General features: G+C 43.1%; 1 protein-coding gene across 1 annotated transcript in view; it reads left to right on the forward strand.

Moving 5' to 3' along the window:
- LAMP2 (lysosomal associated membrane protein 2) overlaps window positions 1-6,454 on the forward strand; it is a 33,765-nt gene extending 27,311 nt beyond the window's left edge. The window contains exon 9 of the mRNA XM_040628453.1: window positions 4,996-6,454. Within this exon, the coding sequence (XP_040484387.1) occupies window positions 4,996-5,135 (140 nt within the window). The 3' untranslated portion in view covers window positions 5,136-6,454. The remainder of the gene's footprint in view (window positions 1-4,995) is intronic.
- Window positions 6,455-17,965: the final 11,511 nt, after the last annotated feature.

Genomic DNA, 17,965 nt, shown 5'->3' on the forward strand with positions numbered 1-17,965 from the left:
TTTTTTTTTTTTTTTGAAAATAAAAATTGGAAGCACAAGTGGGCGGCACTAGCTTAATGCTGTTAACGTTTCTAAAAGTTTTTACACTTAGATTATATACCGGATTCATATTAAAATACCTCTAATCAGCACTGTTCTATAGAAAAATCTGACTCCATTGAATATTTTTGTATTTTACATGGGCCAGTTTATATTCTCTATTTACACTATTATTTCCTATAGCCACATGTTCTTTGTACCGTTTATAGTTTTGTTCGTTTTACTGGGTTTACACCTTGATGGTCTAACATTGCTCTTTGGTTCTGGGTGTTTTTCATGTTTTAGTATTTGTATAAAGAAACTGGTCCATGTAAATACTTCTCATGTTTTTTTTTCCTCAAATGTTTAAACCACTAGTCGATGTATGGTGTTGCTCTTTAGATATTTGCCTGTCCATTTGCTCAACATACTGCTTCTAAAACAAACAATAAAGATTCTTTTATTTCTTAAGGAAATTTGCTCACATTTTTTCCTGTTGGTTAAAGTAAAAATTCTGTATGCTACATAATGACAATTTCTTCCCAAAGGGAGAACTTTCGAAAAGCTTAGAAGTGGAACTAAATTATTTCTAGAATATTCTGTGTATTACCATCTGGAAGAGTGGTCCCATACATAGATAGGTCTGTACTGCTGCTGGGCTGGCGACAGAATAATCACCTGGGAAGCTTGTTAGAAAAATTCACATGCCAGGCTCCATTCCTGGAGGATTTCACTTAGCAGGTCTGGGCCTGTGTGTGCGTGCACGCATGTGCCTGCGTGTGTGTGCACGTGTGCGTGTGTGGGTGTAAAAGCTCCCCAGTGGGATCTGGTATGGAGCCAGTCAGGGAACCAGTGATCTGGAATATGCATTTCATAGGAAAAGCTTGAGAGTATCTCTTCGTTCACTTTTGGCGACCCCTCTGAATTGAGGCTGGTACGTATGTGTGTATACATAGCTATTGTGTGCAGTCAGTCTCTCAGATCATCCTAAAATACTCGAACCTTCCAATTTTCCCATAGCTTCGCACACACAAAAACTTGGCAACCTTGCTAGTAACTTTCGTCTGGATTACCCCACGTTAAGCTAGTGACTGCCAGTTAATCATCACAGCTCCCAACTCTTGAGACTAGCTGCCATGTGACTTTGGCCAAGCCACTTAACTTCTGGGGTCTCAGTTTCTCTATCTGAGGGCCGAGGGCTTTAAAATCCTGTTCCTCTTAATTTCTGTGAGTGATAGTTTCCATTTCAATGAAAATGTGAGTATTTTTAGAAGGAATCTGGTAAGAAGTTACTAGTTATAATCAAGAACATACTTTATACACAGTGTAAAATACACCGTTTGAAGTTTCTTGCACGTTTCAGGAGGAATTCTTGTAAGACTCAGATATTTTTAAGATTATAGCATTTCATCCTTATTTCTTTAAGTAGATAAGATTACATTGTCTTGGGCTCATCTGTCTCTCTCGCACCCATCTCTTTTACTCTGGTAACTTTCTGCATCAGTAATTACCATATCTTGTTTTTGAAACTAGTAGAGACAATGTTTGGGTAATATTGAGTAGCTTCAAGTATCTTCAGGTTCATGTGATAGACTTCAAACAGTTTGTAGATCTAAAAGGTATATAATAGGGTGTCACATAAGAATATGATTCTTTTTTTTTTTTTAAGATTTTATTTATTTATTTGACAGAGATAGAGACAGCCAGCGAGAGAGGGAACACAAGCAGGGGGAGTGGGAGAGGAAGAAGCAGGCTCATAGCAGAGGAGCCTGATGTGGGGCTCGATCTCATAACGCCGGATCACGCCCTGAGCCGAAGGCAGACGCTCAACCGCTGTGCCACCCAGGCGCCCCAAGAATATGATTCTTAATGCTGATTCTTCCAAAGGGATTTTGACACAATTGGTATTTAAGATGAGTTTTATATTTTATTACAAATGTATATTTCAACTTTCCAACTCACACTAAAACTTGTATCTGAAGAATTTCTGAGCTAACAGAACCATGAGGGTTAACGGTATTTTTGATCCACATGAAACTTTACATTGACATTTCAGTGGCCACGCAACTTTTTATCTTTAAAAATCTTCACTGCTTCTGTAATTAATCATTAAGTTCTTCCACATACACACTGTTCCTTCCCCCCCCAGATATTTTCAATATGGTTTCCAGTGTACATTATGCAAATAAATCAGGTGGAAATGATTTACAAAATGAGATTTTCTTTTCTTCAGGATGTAATCCTATTAAAATTACTGTTTTCCAAAATGTCTTTCCGTTACCTAAAGAATTTTTAAAGGTTGAATTCATAAAATCAATAGTTATTATAAATTAATACTTCATACTAATTGAGAGCATTTTAAGTAAGTGACAGCATCTAGAAAGATCTTTGTATTAGTGGAATTGCCTTTTTGATCTACTCTGGGAATATTTGTCTTACATGAAAGCCTTATTGGCAGTATTTATGAAAGTCGTTTCAGTACTAGGTCAAATACCCAATTTGGGAGAGAGAGGACTGTGAATCCGTTGCCAGAATAAGAAATTAATCTACTAATGAATTTTTTAAAAACCAAGTTATATTAAATCCAAGGCATAATACTTTATGGTTCGTGTCACCTGATAGTTTATATGCCGGGTGGTAATTTGGGAAATTGAAGGGGAGGAGTCAGCTAACTGGGTACTCTCTACACCAAGTATTCCCAAGTCACATGTGGCAATCTCAGCTATCTGGATTTCTAACGGAACCAAGAAGCAAGTAAAAAAGCTCATTGAGCTGGCAGTCAAAGCCGATACCATAAAGTCCATAAACCCCAGGATTGCATCTTGTTCCCAGTTACTGCCCCAGAGGCTAGCAAAAGCCTAGCACATTTCTTAAATGCGGGCACAATCAGAATTGCCTGGTGGCCTGTTCATTCTTACTTCAACACAATTCTAATAAGCGTAATTATCTGATTTATCCATCCCTGGTAGATTGCGAGCTAGGAGGAGAACTAGGGCAGTAAGAGGCAAGGACATGGGGCACAGAAATGGTCGTTCAACATCCCAGCTGCCATCCCAGCTGCCTGCCTTCTGCAGATGGACCTCCGTCTGCAGGCACCATCCCTTCCTCTGCTCCGTTCTCCCTGGCTTTGCTTCTCCTGGTCCGGGCTTCTGGAATCCCATTTCGCCTACCTCCTGGGAGACCTCGTACCGTTGGCTTCAGTCCATTGTTCGTGGCTCTGGCCCTCATTCTACAAACACATTTAAGTCTCTTCCACCCGAAGATACCCTTCCTTGCCGCTATTTGCCTTCTGACTCCCTCCCTCATGCCCTGTCTTCTGAACTTCTCGGGATGACCCCCGGATGTTCCCCACCCCAAGTTCTTGATCTCCTAACCGATCACTTTCCATTTGCTCCTAAACCTGCAGCGAATTGCCTCGCAGCCAACAGGCTTCTCTAATAGTTCTCACCCCTCTCCCATGCTAATCGAAACCGTTTCCTTCCGTGGCTTCTGTGGCACCATTGTCTACTTGCCTTTTCTTTGTCTTGCTCCTTTGTTCCTCAGATATGAGTGTTCCCAAGGGTTGTGTCTCTGATCCTTTTCAGATTCTGTTTGCCCTTGTTGAGAAACAAACGTGTCCCTGGTTTTTATGACCACTTAGGTTCATCAGCCACTTGGTTAGGAGGGACACAGGCATCTGAAACCCAGAAGATCCAAAACTGAACGTCTCCCTCTTCTGCATATCCCTCCCCACCCCTCCCTCCCCCACAACTACAAACAAAACGGAATGCATACATTCTCCCTCCTGTATTCCCTATCAGGGTGAATGGCACCAGTATCTACATAATCACTCAAGTGGGGAATTGGAAGCCATTTTATTACCTCCTATCACGCCCCCAGTATCCACCCGGCCAGTTCTGCCTTCTAGTTGGCTCTCTAGTCTGTCCCTTTCTGCATCTGCGCTTCATTCACCCAGGTCAGGACCATATTACTGGTCCTCTGGCCTCTAGCAGTAGAGGTACCTCCTTACTTCCGGTCTCCTCCGGTTGGCGTGACTTCTACAAATATTCTGCCTGAAATCCCACCATGCTCTTCGTCCTTCCATCAGTGTAAGGCGGAAGTGCCTAGAGCCTACAGTGCCTCTGTGAGCTGGTCCTGGTACCCTTGTCCTGCCTCTCCCAGCCCCGAGTACCTCTCGATCCCCCCCAGCTCTGCCAGCCGGCCCGCATTTCCCCTGAAGTGCCGGGTTCCGTGGCCCTCCGGGTAGTTTTGTCTGTGCTGTTTCCTGTACCTGGAATGCCCTTCCCCCATGGCCTGCATGGTTAATTCCTGCTCATCCTTAACGACTCAGCTCCAGTGTCACCTCTTTCCAAGTATGTCTTGTGTAACAAGGCTGAGTTGAGTGTGTCTCTGAAACACTTCCGTGACACTTGGCGCGTTGCCTGCCCCATGACAGCACCTTTCAAAATTATAACCACTGGTTTTCTTGTCTGACTCACATTAGACACACGCAGTCATGCCATCAGGGCCAGCTTCTCTCTCTTTTCCACTGAAGGACCCCAGAGTGCCTTGCGTGGGGTTCGTATGTCTGCTTTGTGTCGTCGTTCGTTCGGTACATTTCACTAATATTTCACAAGCGGCGGTGTTCCGGGGCACTGTGCCGCGAACAGTTTGCCCCTGAAAGCCCACAGTCTGATCAAGGAAAGATTGATTATATTTATCCCTTATCTTCTGTTTAAGAAATCTGGGAAGTAGGTGATCGGTTGATAATCTGTCTTTCATCCAAAATGACTGTATTTTGCAGGGGTGGGGGGTGAGGGTACCTAAAACGGTATGATTTGGTTCCTTGGAGGATCACTTCTGTGGAATGTCTCATTCGCTGGTAAGGAATGCCAATGCCTGGTGACCTGGTGTCAGAGGCAAGGATGTGTGTTAACATTTGCGGCTTTGAAATTGTGTCATTGTTTCTGTTCTCAATTGTCCTTTCTCCACGTCTAGCTCAAGACTGCAGTGCAGATGACGACAACTTCCTTGTGCCCATTGCGGTGGGAGCAGCCTTGGCAGGAGTACTTATTCTAGTGTTGCTGGCTTACTTTATTGGTCTCAAGCGCCATCATGCTGGATATGAGCAATTTTAGAACCTGCAGTCTCATTGATGATATAAAAATACACGCACATGAGATTTTCTTGCCTCTCCATTTTGAAACACGTTGCTCTTTAAGATTGATATGTTGAAACTTTAATTCTTAAATCAGTCCCAGCACTTTGAGATAAGTCTCTATGAATAAAAACTGTTCCCTTTTCTCAGCTGAAAATTAAATACTGTATTCACTGGTCCTGAAGACAAACTGGTTAAAAACACATCGGTGTGCAGTGCGTTAAGGTCTATCCTAAGAGGCCTCGGCCAAATTTTGATCCTAACCTAAGATCCCTTAAACTTATAACATGGCCATTATAAAAATAAAATATGTAGTTATCTCTTAATGGAATTAATAAATATTGTTTCACTACCAGTGTTCTGTTTTAATGTATAAGAACTATCCGGGTTTAAGCTCATCACAGTACTTTTGCATATAGTTCATTAAATAAATATCGATGTGGCATAAACGCCCATCAGATACACTCAAACTTGGTTTTCAGTTGAAATGTCCTCAGGACCGTCAACATTTTTTAGGTTATGTGACTTTTGCTGTTTTCTTTGAGTTTGATTTAAGGATGAAGTCAGTATGTCAGGCTTGTGCTTTTTCCCTAGGTAAAAAACAGCCCCAAGAGGCCCCAACAGAACTTAAACTGGCTTCAGAATTAGAGTTTTCGAAAAGTTGTTTCTTTTTCAGCGATAGAGACTGCGAAGATTCAAGCACATTTAACCACTTGCCTTGTTTTCCTTGTGTTTTTCTCTTCTTTGGATGCCTGATTAGCATTGAAAGATAGAAATATTCTATGAACTAATTAGGACAGATTGTGTTGTGTTTCTCTACCTCATCTCGTTGGTCTCTAGAGCATTAAAATCTATTTAGTGTTGTCATCAGACTGGTGCTTATGAAGTGTAAGCTACCAGCAATCTCAGAAGGGAGGCAGTGAAGCGTAGCAGCTAGGCTCTTGCTTCTTCAAGAAGGCCCCCGTGGGGCAGAGCATGGATGGGGGTAGAGAGAAGCTGTTGGCATGAAAATGAGCTAGATAATCAGCCCCTGTTGAAGCATACTTCTTGTCCTAAGTGCAGCTCAGGTACTGAATGTATAGACAAATAAGAAGGAAGCTTAATCAATGGACTGGAGGAGATGTTCATATTGAAGTGATTATTTTATTAATTCATTCTGTGTATATATTGGCTTGTTCAGAATTTTTGTAACTCACTGATGACAGTATCTTGGTTCCCAGCTATCTGTCTGTCTCTGAAGGCTTTCAGTGAAATATGCTGAATCCTTCCAATAAAGGCTACGGTCATTACTGAAATTCATGTACTCGGAACCTTAGCAATTGATTTTGTTTTGTTTTGTGTTGTGTTTTTAATGAATGACAAAAATGCAAGGGGAAAAAAAAGATAAAATGAGAGGAAAAAGTGCAAGTTATCACCCAATCATAAATCACACCAAATATCACATCTTGTTAATCGCGTTAGGCTTATATGGGAAAGGACATTAAAGATTATTGACTCTAACCCTATAATTTCACAGAAAGGGGAGTGACTTCACTGAGGTTACATATCCAGTAGGCAGCAACACCATTATTAGCATTTCGGTAACAGTTGTCCCAAGGAAATCTAGTCCCTAACTAGTATAATTAGTTTAAACATGAAATGATGAGCTCAGAAGGGGGCACCTTGAGATTCCGTACTAACTACTTTCAATAACACGTGATGTCAGCTTTAGGTGTTTTTTGAAAGTACTGAATATTGGCTTTTGATCTCTATTGGCTACTTCAAAACCTAACCTTTGGATGGGATCACAGACATGGCAGGAAAGGAGAAGGGAATGAACACATGTTGACCACCCGATGTGTATCAGATGCTTTAGAAGTAGAATTGTGTTTAATCCTCAAATACCTGAAGTACAGGCATGAGTATCGCCCTTTTACAGATGAGGAACATGAGGCCCGGTGTAAATAACTTGACCCAGGTCCTTCAGCTAGTTACGGAAGTAGTCAAGATTCAAAGTGGGTTCTGAGTCCGAAGCTCAAAGTCTACGTACAGACTGCCTTCCTGGTAGTCCCGGAATGGACTACGATGCATTGGATTCTGTTGTCCTCGGCCACTACTTAGCTACAAATAATCCCGTGTAACCTGACAACTACCTAATGCCTGGGGGGGGGGGATTATACTGCATTTTCTTGATCTTAAGTCCTTTTTAACTTAAATTTTATTACTGATACAGAATTATTTCTATGTTGATGATAGTTGTGACAAGGGAGAAAGGGAGTGGAAAACATGCGGGCGGGGTGTTAAGTGTAGACGATTGCTCTTTTCCTCGGTGCCGTTAGACAATTAAACATAAAATCTTCCCATATTAGGCGAGCACAAATCTTTTCTTGTTCGTCCCTTACCTTATGCTTTTGTACTGAGGAAATTAGGTGTGATTTGAGATGAAGTAATAATGGGAGATATCGTAGGATCGTTTCCTTAGAAATATTTGGGTGGATACCCAGAAAATAGGGACATACAGGTAATGCTATTAAAGACTAATCTATGTCACTTTCAAAATGCTTGTTTCTTGTTGGGTCATTTCTGCCTAATTGCCTTCCTTACTAATTTCCTTGCTCTCTGTCTGTTCTTTTCTAACAGCTGAAGAATGTTCTGCTGACTCTGACCTCAACTTTCTTATTCCCGTTGCAGTGGGTGTGGCCTTGGGCTTCCTTATAATTGTTGTCTTTATCTCCTATATGATTGGAAGAAGGAAAAGTCGTACTGGTTATCAGTCTGTGTAATCAATTAAACCTAGTGCTTTTTTTTTTTGCCATCAGAAGTTACGTTTCCATTGGTTAGATGCCAGGAAATGCTGTGCAATCGATTGTTTAAGTATGCAGACTAACCTCAGTGAATTGCTAACTAACTTGGGCATGAGTAGCACTTATTTTAAAAAAAAATGTATTAGGACCAATTTCTTTTTTTTTCTACTTTTCTTCCTTTGTTAAAGTGTAATTGGAAGAAAAATTGTGGCTTAGAGTATGTTTTTTTTAGTAAATAATGACTTTAAGCCTCTGGATTCAATTATGAAAGCATTTCTACTGAAGAATAATTTTATGTGTTGCAGCTACTTGTATTTTGCTACTTTGGTTGACGGTATTTACAAAATCAAAGCTGTTAGAGAATTTAACTTGCTTGGGGAAATAAATTCAAGAACATAATTTCTTTTCATTGGTGCAAGCATAAAACTTGGTTCGTTAATAAGACTTCCTTTCCTCACCTCCTGATCAGGATTATTTAAATCTGTTTAGTATTTTTCTGTTAAAAAAAAGAAAGAAAGAAATGGCTTTACAATATGTGCTTAATAGCAAAAGTCTGCCTGTTTTCTTCATTACCGTTAGTGATGACTATATTTTCATCAGGATGTCTTTTTTTTTTTTTTTTGCCTTCTGGAGTTTGGAATATATTGATTATCTCATACTTGATATTTATGCTGAAGGATGAATTAAGATCTTCAGCTTTTTTTTTTTTTTAAGCGTTGATATAGGATGGGTTATGGTTTTTTAGGGTTACAATGTAGAATTTTTTTTTCCTCAGAGGCTTAACTTGTCCAGAGAGTGAATTCATCCTCCACCAAAAACAAAAACAAAAACAAAAAACAACTAATATACATCGTGGGCCTCCTGCACTCTCCCATTCCCTATATGAATAAGTTCTAATTGACATTTTTTAATGTATTGATTTCTTTTTTCTTGCAGCAGCAAAGCTAACCCTAGAGGCTAGTGGGCCCTGAAGTGTCATCAGTCAGATGGCTGCCTAGCCAAAGCTGCACTGGGATTATACTGTAAATGTGTTAGCTTGATAGAGGCTTATATCCCTGTAGGGACCTCTAATGGCTCTGGCTTCTGGAGTAAGGTCCTAGAGGCCATTCATCCCAGGGCCTGCTTGGTTGGCTAGGCTGTTGCCTTGCCCTTCGATTTGGAAGCACAGTGTTGTATTTCTCTAGGGCCCAAGTGGCTACTTTGCATACCTGTTATTAGCATAAGGCAGATGTTTATTTTACCAAGGCGTTTTCTCTCGAACTAAAAACAAAAGTCTCCAAAGATCTGCCTTCTCTTCAGAAATGTTCCACGGATTAAAAAATGAAGCCTAAACCTTAAATAAAGTTAGTTTGCTATTAAATCCAAGGATTAAGTCCCAATCTACCTCTCCGCACAATGCAGATGCTCGCCACTGTGTTGTTGCCGCTAGCTGATGCCAGAACTCTTTGCCAGTAACTGGAATTAGAACATTTTGTTAAAAAGGAAGAAACTTCATCAAGATCTTTCTTTACTGTCTTATCTATATGTTCATCTCAAAAGCATCTATTCCAACGTGGCATAGAGTCAGATTGCTCAATTACATCTCTCTTGAGAACTCTCTAGCTCTGACTTGCAGATTCAAGCTCTCCTCTGTTTGCTAAGTATGGAAAGAAAGTTTTCTTTTAAAACGTTCTCCTGTGAAAACAATTGCTTATTTGTTATTTGGTCAAAATGATGGCACCATAAAAAACAGTGGCTTCATTTCAATAAATATTTTTGAGATGATTGTCCGGAAAGCCAGATTATGTAAATCAGCTTGTGATCTTGCTAAGTATATGAACTGGAAATTCAGGTACTTTCAAAATTAAGGCTTCACTTAAAAGTTTTCTACCTTCTGGGTAGGAGACTAATAGTGCTAATTCTTCATTAGGTATCATGGCTTTATCTTAGATCATTAGCAGACATGTTTAATTCTTGTTTGAGAATGAAGATTAAAAGACAAAATATTCATGGAGAGTTAAAACAAAAACTGCTTTAATTCCAGTAAAATATGGGAAGCCCCAAATCCATGAACTGAGGATTCAATTAGCTTTGCTCACTGAGTTCATTTTTCTGTCAGTACAACAGTGGATCAGACATTAGGACTTTGAACTCATGGATAGAAAGGATTGTTTTTCACCTAAGCTGCTTTGGAAGAACTGATGCTTGCCGCGACCTAAAGTTTTGGATACATTAATCTAGTGAACTAATCGATACCTGCAAAATAAAGCATACTGTGGTATTCCTGTTTAATCTGGTCTGTGTGATTTTTAGACCGGTGGATTCAAAGATAATAAAGATTATGCAATCCATATCACTATGGATAACTTCATTTTTATTCCATGTGCTCAGCCTTAAGAGCTTGGATTGTTTGTATAGTCTAAGCTCCTCAAATTCTAGTCTCTTGAATTGGCAGTCAGAATCATATGATTGCATCGGTCTGCAAATGACCAAGTGCCACTGGGAAGGAGGCGTTAGGAACCTTTAGCACAGACACTTCAAACACGGGGGCCTATGTGGTTGTGAAAATGCCAAGAAAACACTGAAAAGAAAATGTGGAAATCTTAACAGATGTCAGAGCTTCTGAATAAATGGACTTTCAGCATGTGTCTGTTTCTCCTTGATGAACTGCGCTCATCGGTGAAGTTCATTCCATTCCGAGTGAGATACACCTCGGGGATGTGGCAAGGGCGGAGGACGGGACACCCATTTTCTGCAGATTCCTTTAAATTCCTTATAACCCAGTCTGTTGCTCAAATGTTCTATCATTGGATTAAGTGCCAACACACTCCTTTTTACGTAGGGTGCATTGTGGGTGGCAGATGGAATTGAACCCTGCCGCGCTCTACGGCTCCTGAGTAATAGGGCTTCACTTTCTGATTGTTAGACGTTTGATGGCTGTTAAGTAAAAAAAAGAATAAAAAAAAAGAAGGCCTTACTTGCATTTGAGGGACTGGCAAGGGGGTTCTCGGTAGAAGCCGTCATTCTTGTCTCAGCTCCTTCGCTGACTCTACTTCACAATTCTGCACCTCACGGGGCCTGGAAAAGAAGCCCTTCAGCATGACTGACAGCGAGAAGAGTGGTTCTCTGTATGTGGCAGGGAGGGTTACGGTATATCTGAAAAGTCCACTTGGGAAAAAAGTCAGCGCAGAGGTTCATCTTTTTAAGCTCAGTGTGTCTAGTCTGGATGCTAGAACTGCCTTTAGAACTCTGAGGAAATGTTCTTCTCTCTGCTCTTACTCTCCGTGTATTTTGATGGCAGTGTAAATTTGAGTCCCTTTGTTTCGAGAGATCTGCGTAGGAAACAGGAGACCTCTTGGAATACGATGCATTTTTAGCAGGAAAAAGCGGCTGTATTTGCTGTGAGCAGTTCCAGAGCTGTGCACCTGACCCACGTTGTTTCGCTGAGTTCTCGCAGCCGCTCTCGGAGGTGGTGCGGTATGGTCCCCAGTTCACAGGTGACGTCACTAGGTTGGCTACTTAACCAAAGTCGCACAGGAAGTCAGTGACGAAACTGACATTTGAGCTCAGCTCTGTCTGCCTTCAAAGACCATGCTCTTAACCACTATGCATTGTGGTTTCTAAGGAACAGTAGATTAAAAAAACAAACACATGCCTTATATAAAATGGTCAGTGAAATCTGGTTTCTGTACTCTTCTATCCTGTGTGTGGTCACCCTATAAATGTTCCTCAATATTCTTAAAATAACTTGAGTTTTGTCCAGCCCACTTGAGGGGCAGACGGATGCTGTGGCAACACGCCTTTTGCGAGATCAAGCCAAGGCCGGTTTGTGCTGTGTCTCCTCGGTAATGGGAAGCCCTGAATGTCACTTTTTTCAGAGGAGCCTCATCTAGTTATTCTGATCACGTATCATTATCATCCTGCCCTCAAACTGTTCTGCACCGTGAATCATTTTGAATGTGCATTAGTGTGTTTAAGAGACTAAATGGAACTGTCTCTCTCTTCACTTTGCCTAAATTAATGCCATCCCCCGGCAGCCGTCCCCCAGCTTTTAAGTGCCGCGTAGCCATGACAGCCGGCAGTCCTTGCTAGGTGGCTCTGAGCTCCGGTACGTGGTTCCTACTCTCAGATTTAGAGCCCTTTTGAGAAGATTTCAGGAAATCTGTACCCACATACTTAAAGTTGGGACTCCCCCTTCTTGCCACATCCACTCCTCTTCTGTACTCACGCCGCTCCAGCCAGACTCGCCCTCCTGCTGGTCCTCAAAGCCCCTGAGGGTGCCCGAGGCCTGCGCACCTGCTCTGCCTTCACCTGGAAGGATCTTCCTCTAGCTCTCCTCAGGGCTCACCCTGTCAGCCCACTCAGTTGTCTTTTCACGCGTCTCCCAGTCGGTGCAGCTTTCCCTGACCACTGTATTTAAAAGAGCACCCCCACTCCCGCCCCAGCTTTTTGCGCCCCTTCCTCTGTTCACTCACCGCTCATCTCCTAGCACCATCTGACAAAGCACACATTTTACTTGTGAATCTGTGTTGCATGTGTGGCTCCCCCTAGAAGGGAAACTTCCTGAGAGCAGGAGTTTTTACTGTGTTTACTACTCTGTCGCAGTCCCGAGAATGGTACCTGGCACAGAGTTCACATGGAATAAATAGTTCCTGAGTGTACGAGTGGTCATCTTGTGTCACAGTTAAACGTTAAGTGCTTAATACTTTATTTCATCAGTTCTAAGATGCCATCCATTAAGATAAGTATGCCAATTATACTGGTTGTGAGGGGCACCTGGGTGGCTCAGTCGGTTAGGCATCTGCCTTCAGCTCAGGTCACGATCTCAGGGTCCTGGGGTTGAATCCCACATCAGGCTCCCAGCTCAGCGGGCGGGGGGGGGGTTGTCTTCTCCCTCTGCCCCTCCCCCTGCTTGTGCTCTCTCTCATTCTCTCTCATGCTCGCTCTCTCAAATAAATAAATAAATAGATATCTTTAAAAAATAAGAAAGTAAACTGGATGTGAGAACCCCATTGGTTTCAAAGGTATACAAATGAACAAATGTGCATCTGAGAATTGATACATGCCAGGCCCTAGAGAGAGTGCTGGACGTGGGTTATACCATCTACCTTTCATCCATGGAACGCATCTGGGATTCAGACCCAGGCAGTCGGAGCCAGAGCCTCTCAGCGCTCTGCCATGACGGCCTCCCTTTGGTGTGACCTACTGGTTCTTGTGTCATTTTCAGTTCCAAAAACAGAAGTCTGTCTCTCTGGTTGCTATAATTTTCGCTTTTAAAGCAAACCATATTTAGCTTTCATTTTCCTTTCTTTTAAATGCTATATGGTAGAGCATGGCAGGTGTGTGAGAACAGAATTTAAATCCTGTCTCTTACACACAGTGGCGATATGACCTTGGACTTCTTAACCTCTAAGCCAAGGTTTCTCCATCTGTAAAATGGAGATGATACTGTTACCCATCTTGTAGGGGTTTTTTTCCTAAAGATTTTATTTATTTATTTGACAGGGAAAGAGCACAAGCAGGGGAAGCAGCAGGCAGAAGGAGAGGGAGAAGCAGGCTCCTGCTGAGCAAAGAGCTGGACGTGGGGCTCAATCCCAGGACCCTGGGGTCGCTTAACGACTGAGCCACCCAGGCGCCCCCCATCTTGTAGGGTTTTAAAGAGAACTAAATAACATGATGCCACCAAATACATAGTAAGGCAATAGATGTGGGCTTTTTTAATGATACAGAGCAAGATCTTGTTTCTAAAGATGATAGATGTCAAATGTTTCGACAAGATCACAGACACAGGAAATAGATTAGGGCTGAGATAAAACCTTAGGAATGGAAATTTACTCAAACTAGGTTTAAAAAAAGAGGAGTGAATTACGAAGTTATAGGGTAAGTCTCACAGAATCCAAAAGAAGGCAGTACATCCAGGACTCAAAGGAACAGAGGGTTAAATTATGAAGCTTCAACTGAGAGAATACACAGGTGATGACTCCCTTGAAAGTTTAGAAAAAGATGAGTGATAACTTGCACTGCATTTATTAAAATGTGTTATAAAGCCGGAATCAAATGTTAGATGGGAATAAGAAGAGACTAGCAGTTTTAACAGGTAACATACACACAAACATCAGAGTGTGCGCGCGCGCGCGCGCGCGTGTGTGTGTGTGTGTGTGAAAGATGTTCTTTTCAGATGAGTGGGGAAAGAGTAAACACTGAAGCCGAGACGCAAGATTAATTACATTTAGACACCTGCCTCACAATAGGTACCAAAATAAATTCAAGATTGATTACTTAAATTTTTGAAAACTAAAAAAGATAACAGAATCAAATATAGATGGCTGTACATCTTACCTCAAAATAAAGAATACTTTCTTAAGAATAAAGGAAAAAGAAGAAAAGCCAATGGAAAAGATCTCAGTATATAAAAATGTAGTATTTCTGATCATCGAAATGCCACCAGGCACAAATTTAAAGACAAACTACAGACAAGGGAAAATGCTCGCAATCTTAAGTATGACAAAGGGTTGGGTTAATATCCTTACTATCAAATACAAGATAAGATGAATGTTCCACGAGTGAACTTGAATAAGGATGTGAATAGTTAAATCATGATAGAAGAAATACAAACTGAATAAGTAACTTGAAGAAAATGTTCCATCATCCAGGCAGGCAAAAAAATAGATATTAAAGCAAGAGATCTTTCAAACCGGTTAGGATGTTTTTCATGATGACATTCACTCTTGGCCACGGTACAGAAAATGGTGCATACTGATACAATGTTGAATGTGAAAATTTAAAAAATTGAAAAGAATCCCAATGCCCAATAAGATAGAACTAGTTAAGCAAATTGAAATGTTGACGTGACAGAATGTTACACGGCCATTTAAAATCACATTCTCGATATGACTATGAGACAGCTCATGTCTTACTGTTGTTAAGTCAGAAGCAAGTGCTGGCAAGAAAGGTGTACCACGATTCTGTTTCGGTAAATAAATCTGTATCTCTCACTGCTCGTCTGCCACGCAAGACGTGCTTCTCCCTTTTCTTCCACCTTCCCCCAATGCTGGGTGCAGAGCCCCCCGCGGGAGGGCTCCGGATTGGAACCACTACTTCTGCAGTCAAGGAGGCTACAAAAAAAAAAAAAGCATGTACCCTATGTTGTTTGGTAGATCTGATGCCTGTCTGGGTATAAAACGAATACGCTAAAGTCTAACCAGCAGTCACCTCCAGGTTTTGGGATTGTGGGCAGTTTTAACTGCTTTTGATATTTCTGTTTGGGTCAGTCCAGTTCGCTTTGATAACCAGAAAGGGCCTCAGGAAGATAATTCCCCAAGAGAGTGGGTCTGGAGTCTCCGTGGTGCTCTCTGGCATTCTGTTCTGAGATGAGCGCCAGCTCTGTGAGAGGACAAAGCCTCCACTCCTACCAGGACTTCCCCCTCATTTGAAGCATGTTTGAATTCAAAGACAAATGCATTTGTTTTACGCTGTTCCTTAGTCCAGGCACCCGGCCTTTACCATGCTCTGTGCACAGCTCTGCCAGCCCCAGAGCGATGCAGAGGCACGTTTCCCATCGGCCTGTCGTCATCTCCTGGGACATCTTAGAGCTGCCTCTCCCCATCTCTACGCTTTTCCACGTGCTGCCTGCAGAAGTCCCACAGGAAAGTGTTGGATTGGAGCCATTCCTTCTGCAGCAGAGGTGATCGGGAGTAGAAGTGTGGCTGGCCAGGGGCTCTGTGCCGGTGGGGCTGGGAACAAGCCGCCCATATCTGTCTCTGCGGGTTTCATCAGGCTGACGCCTCTAGGAGGTATGTCCACAATCCTCTTCTTCTAGTACCTTCTTTTCTATCACCAACACTCCCCGGCCACCAAAGCCTGACTCTTGCCATCTCCCACCCATTTCCCTCCCCACCGGACTGCCTCTGTGACTTCAAGTCCTTTCATTATAGTCAATTCTATCGGCCGAGGCATTGACAGACCCTGTTAACTGCTATTTTTTAAAAGATTTTATTTATTTGAGAGAGCACGAGCAGGGGGGAGAGAGAGAAGCAGACTCCCCACTGAGCAAGGAGACTGACGTTGGATTCGATCCCAGGACCCATGAGCTGAAGGCAGACGCTTAACTGAGTCACCTGGGCGCCCCCCTGTTAACTGCTATTAACTGGGAAGGGTAGAAGTTTGAGGTATTGTGGTATTATAGTAGAAAGAGCATGGAATTTGGTGCTGGGCAGATTGGGGTGAGAACCGACACTTCACCAACGCCCAGCTGAATGATTTGGGGTAAGTTATTGAGTTGCCATAACTGTAAAATGGGAGTACGATATCCTCCTTGAAGAACTATTAACAGAGGAATCTATTACACTTCACAGACCTGTGACAGTCACCAGAGGAATAATGGCCATAAAGTGTCACCTGGTAGGCACTCAGGGGTATGAGTAGGCATCCGGTGGGTATCCTTTATACCCATTACCCCATCATCACAGAGCAGAGCAACAAGGGTAGGAGAAGGAAGCCAACACTTTTTGGGGATCTGAGAAATTCAGTAGTTTGTTCAAGGTTACACAGCTAGTGAATGGCAGAACAGGTGTATGAACCGAGGTCTCTCTGGCTCCAAAGCCCAGGCTCTTCCCGTAAACTAAACTTCCTGGTTTTACATGCATGTGCCCAGCCCAGAATGAAGGGATAATTGAGAGCCAGCCTCAGTAATTCTAGCCAAAGATTTATGAAGTTTTTTATGAAAAAAGTCAGCCTTGAAATATTGGGTAATCACACTGGGCTATGGAAGAGCTATGTTCGGGGATGAGTCTGCTCTCAGACAGACCTGAAGACACTCCAGTGGACATCGGAGTGAGTTGTGAAGCCCTAAATGAACCGGCCACAATGAAATCCTGGGTGACTTGTTCACATTACACTATGGATTACAAACAGGTTCCTTCAGCGGGCATCAGAAACACCTATTAGGCTCCACTGCCTGGACTTCTGGAGTCACGTCTGAGGAGGTGCTCGAGAATTTGCATTTGTAACAAGTTGCCAGGTGATCCTGATGCTGCTGGTCCAGAAACTGCACTGAGAACCATCAGATAAAAATGTCCTATAACATTCCTGAGTCCCGTCTGTGCCCCATCCTCCCAGAATTCCAGGGAGCTATCGGCACACACAGGATTATCACAAAACCAGCCCCTAACCCAGAAAACCTAGCTTGAGGTTGATGTCCCTGATGGTCTTCTTCGTCCCCAGTGCTCCCCTCCAGTAAGCAAGGCCTCCTGGTTACCAGGACTGAGGAGAGAGAGAAAGCTGGTGGGGCAGGGTCAGTTCTCTGCCCCATGCCTGTCCCTATACCAAGCAGACAGCCAGGTTCCCCCACCCTTGGCCTCAGGGAACATTTGTCTTATTAACGGGCCATCTAAACCTGGCTGTTTTCCAGAATCCTGAGCACCTTCATGGGATTATGCATAGGAGGGAGGGGACCATGCATTGCAGGGCAGAAATGCAGGAGGGAAATTTCTGCTGGGGTGTCTGGGAGACAGGGCCTCAGGGAAGTGGCTTCTTGGTGCACATAGGGAGGCTGGACACCAGGCATTCGGGCTCCCAGCCTAGACAGAAGCCCCCTCCCCACCTCATCTGTCAGGCCTCATGGGCCCAAGAGCAGCGGAGATGCCCACCTTCAAGGGACCATGTGGATTCGGACAGTGAGGGGGAGCAGGGACGTTCACAATGGATCGAAGGCCCCATAGACGCTGATCCCCCTCCCATTCTTGGGTAACTCGCTGGAAGAGGAGAGGCCCTCAGATAGCGAATGCGATCGAACTTTCCTTCACTTCGGTGGGATGGTGGGAAGGGGTGAGTTTACACTGCCGCCTCGGAGCACACCTTCCCCGAGACACAAACCACACAGAAGACACAGCGGGCCAGTGCACACTCTTTATTATTAGCCTCAGGACACCTCTGACAGGCTGAGCTTGGTGAGCTGGGATTTCACGGGGGAACTCGAGAACACTTCGGTTCAGGCTGGAGACCATCTAACTTCCCACCCCTGGGCTCCACCTGCCTCGGGGGAGCAGAG

The sequence above is a fragment of the Ursus maritimus genome (genome assembly GCF_017311325.1).
Source record: "Ursus maritimus isolate PB19 chromosome X unlocalized genomic scaffold, ASM1731132v1 scaffold_X1, whole genome shotgun sequence".
Taxonomy (NCBI): Eukaryota; Metazoa; Chordata; class Mammalia; order Carnivora; family Ursidae; genus Ursus; species Ursus maritimus.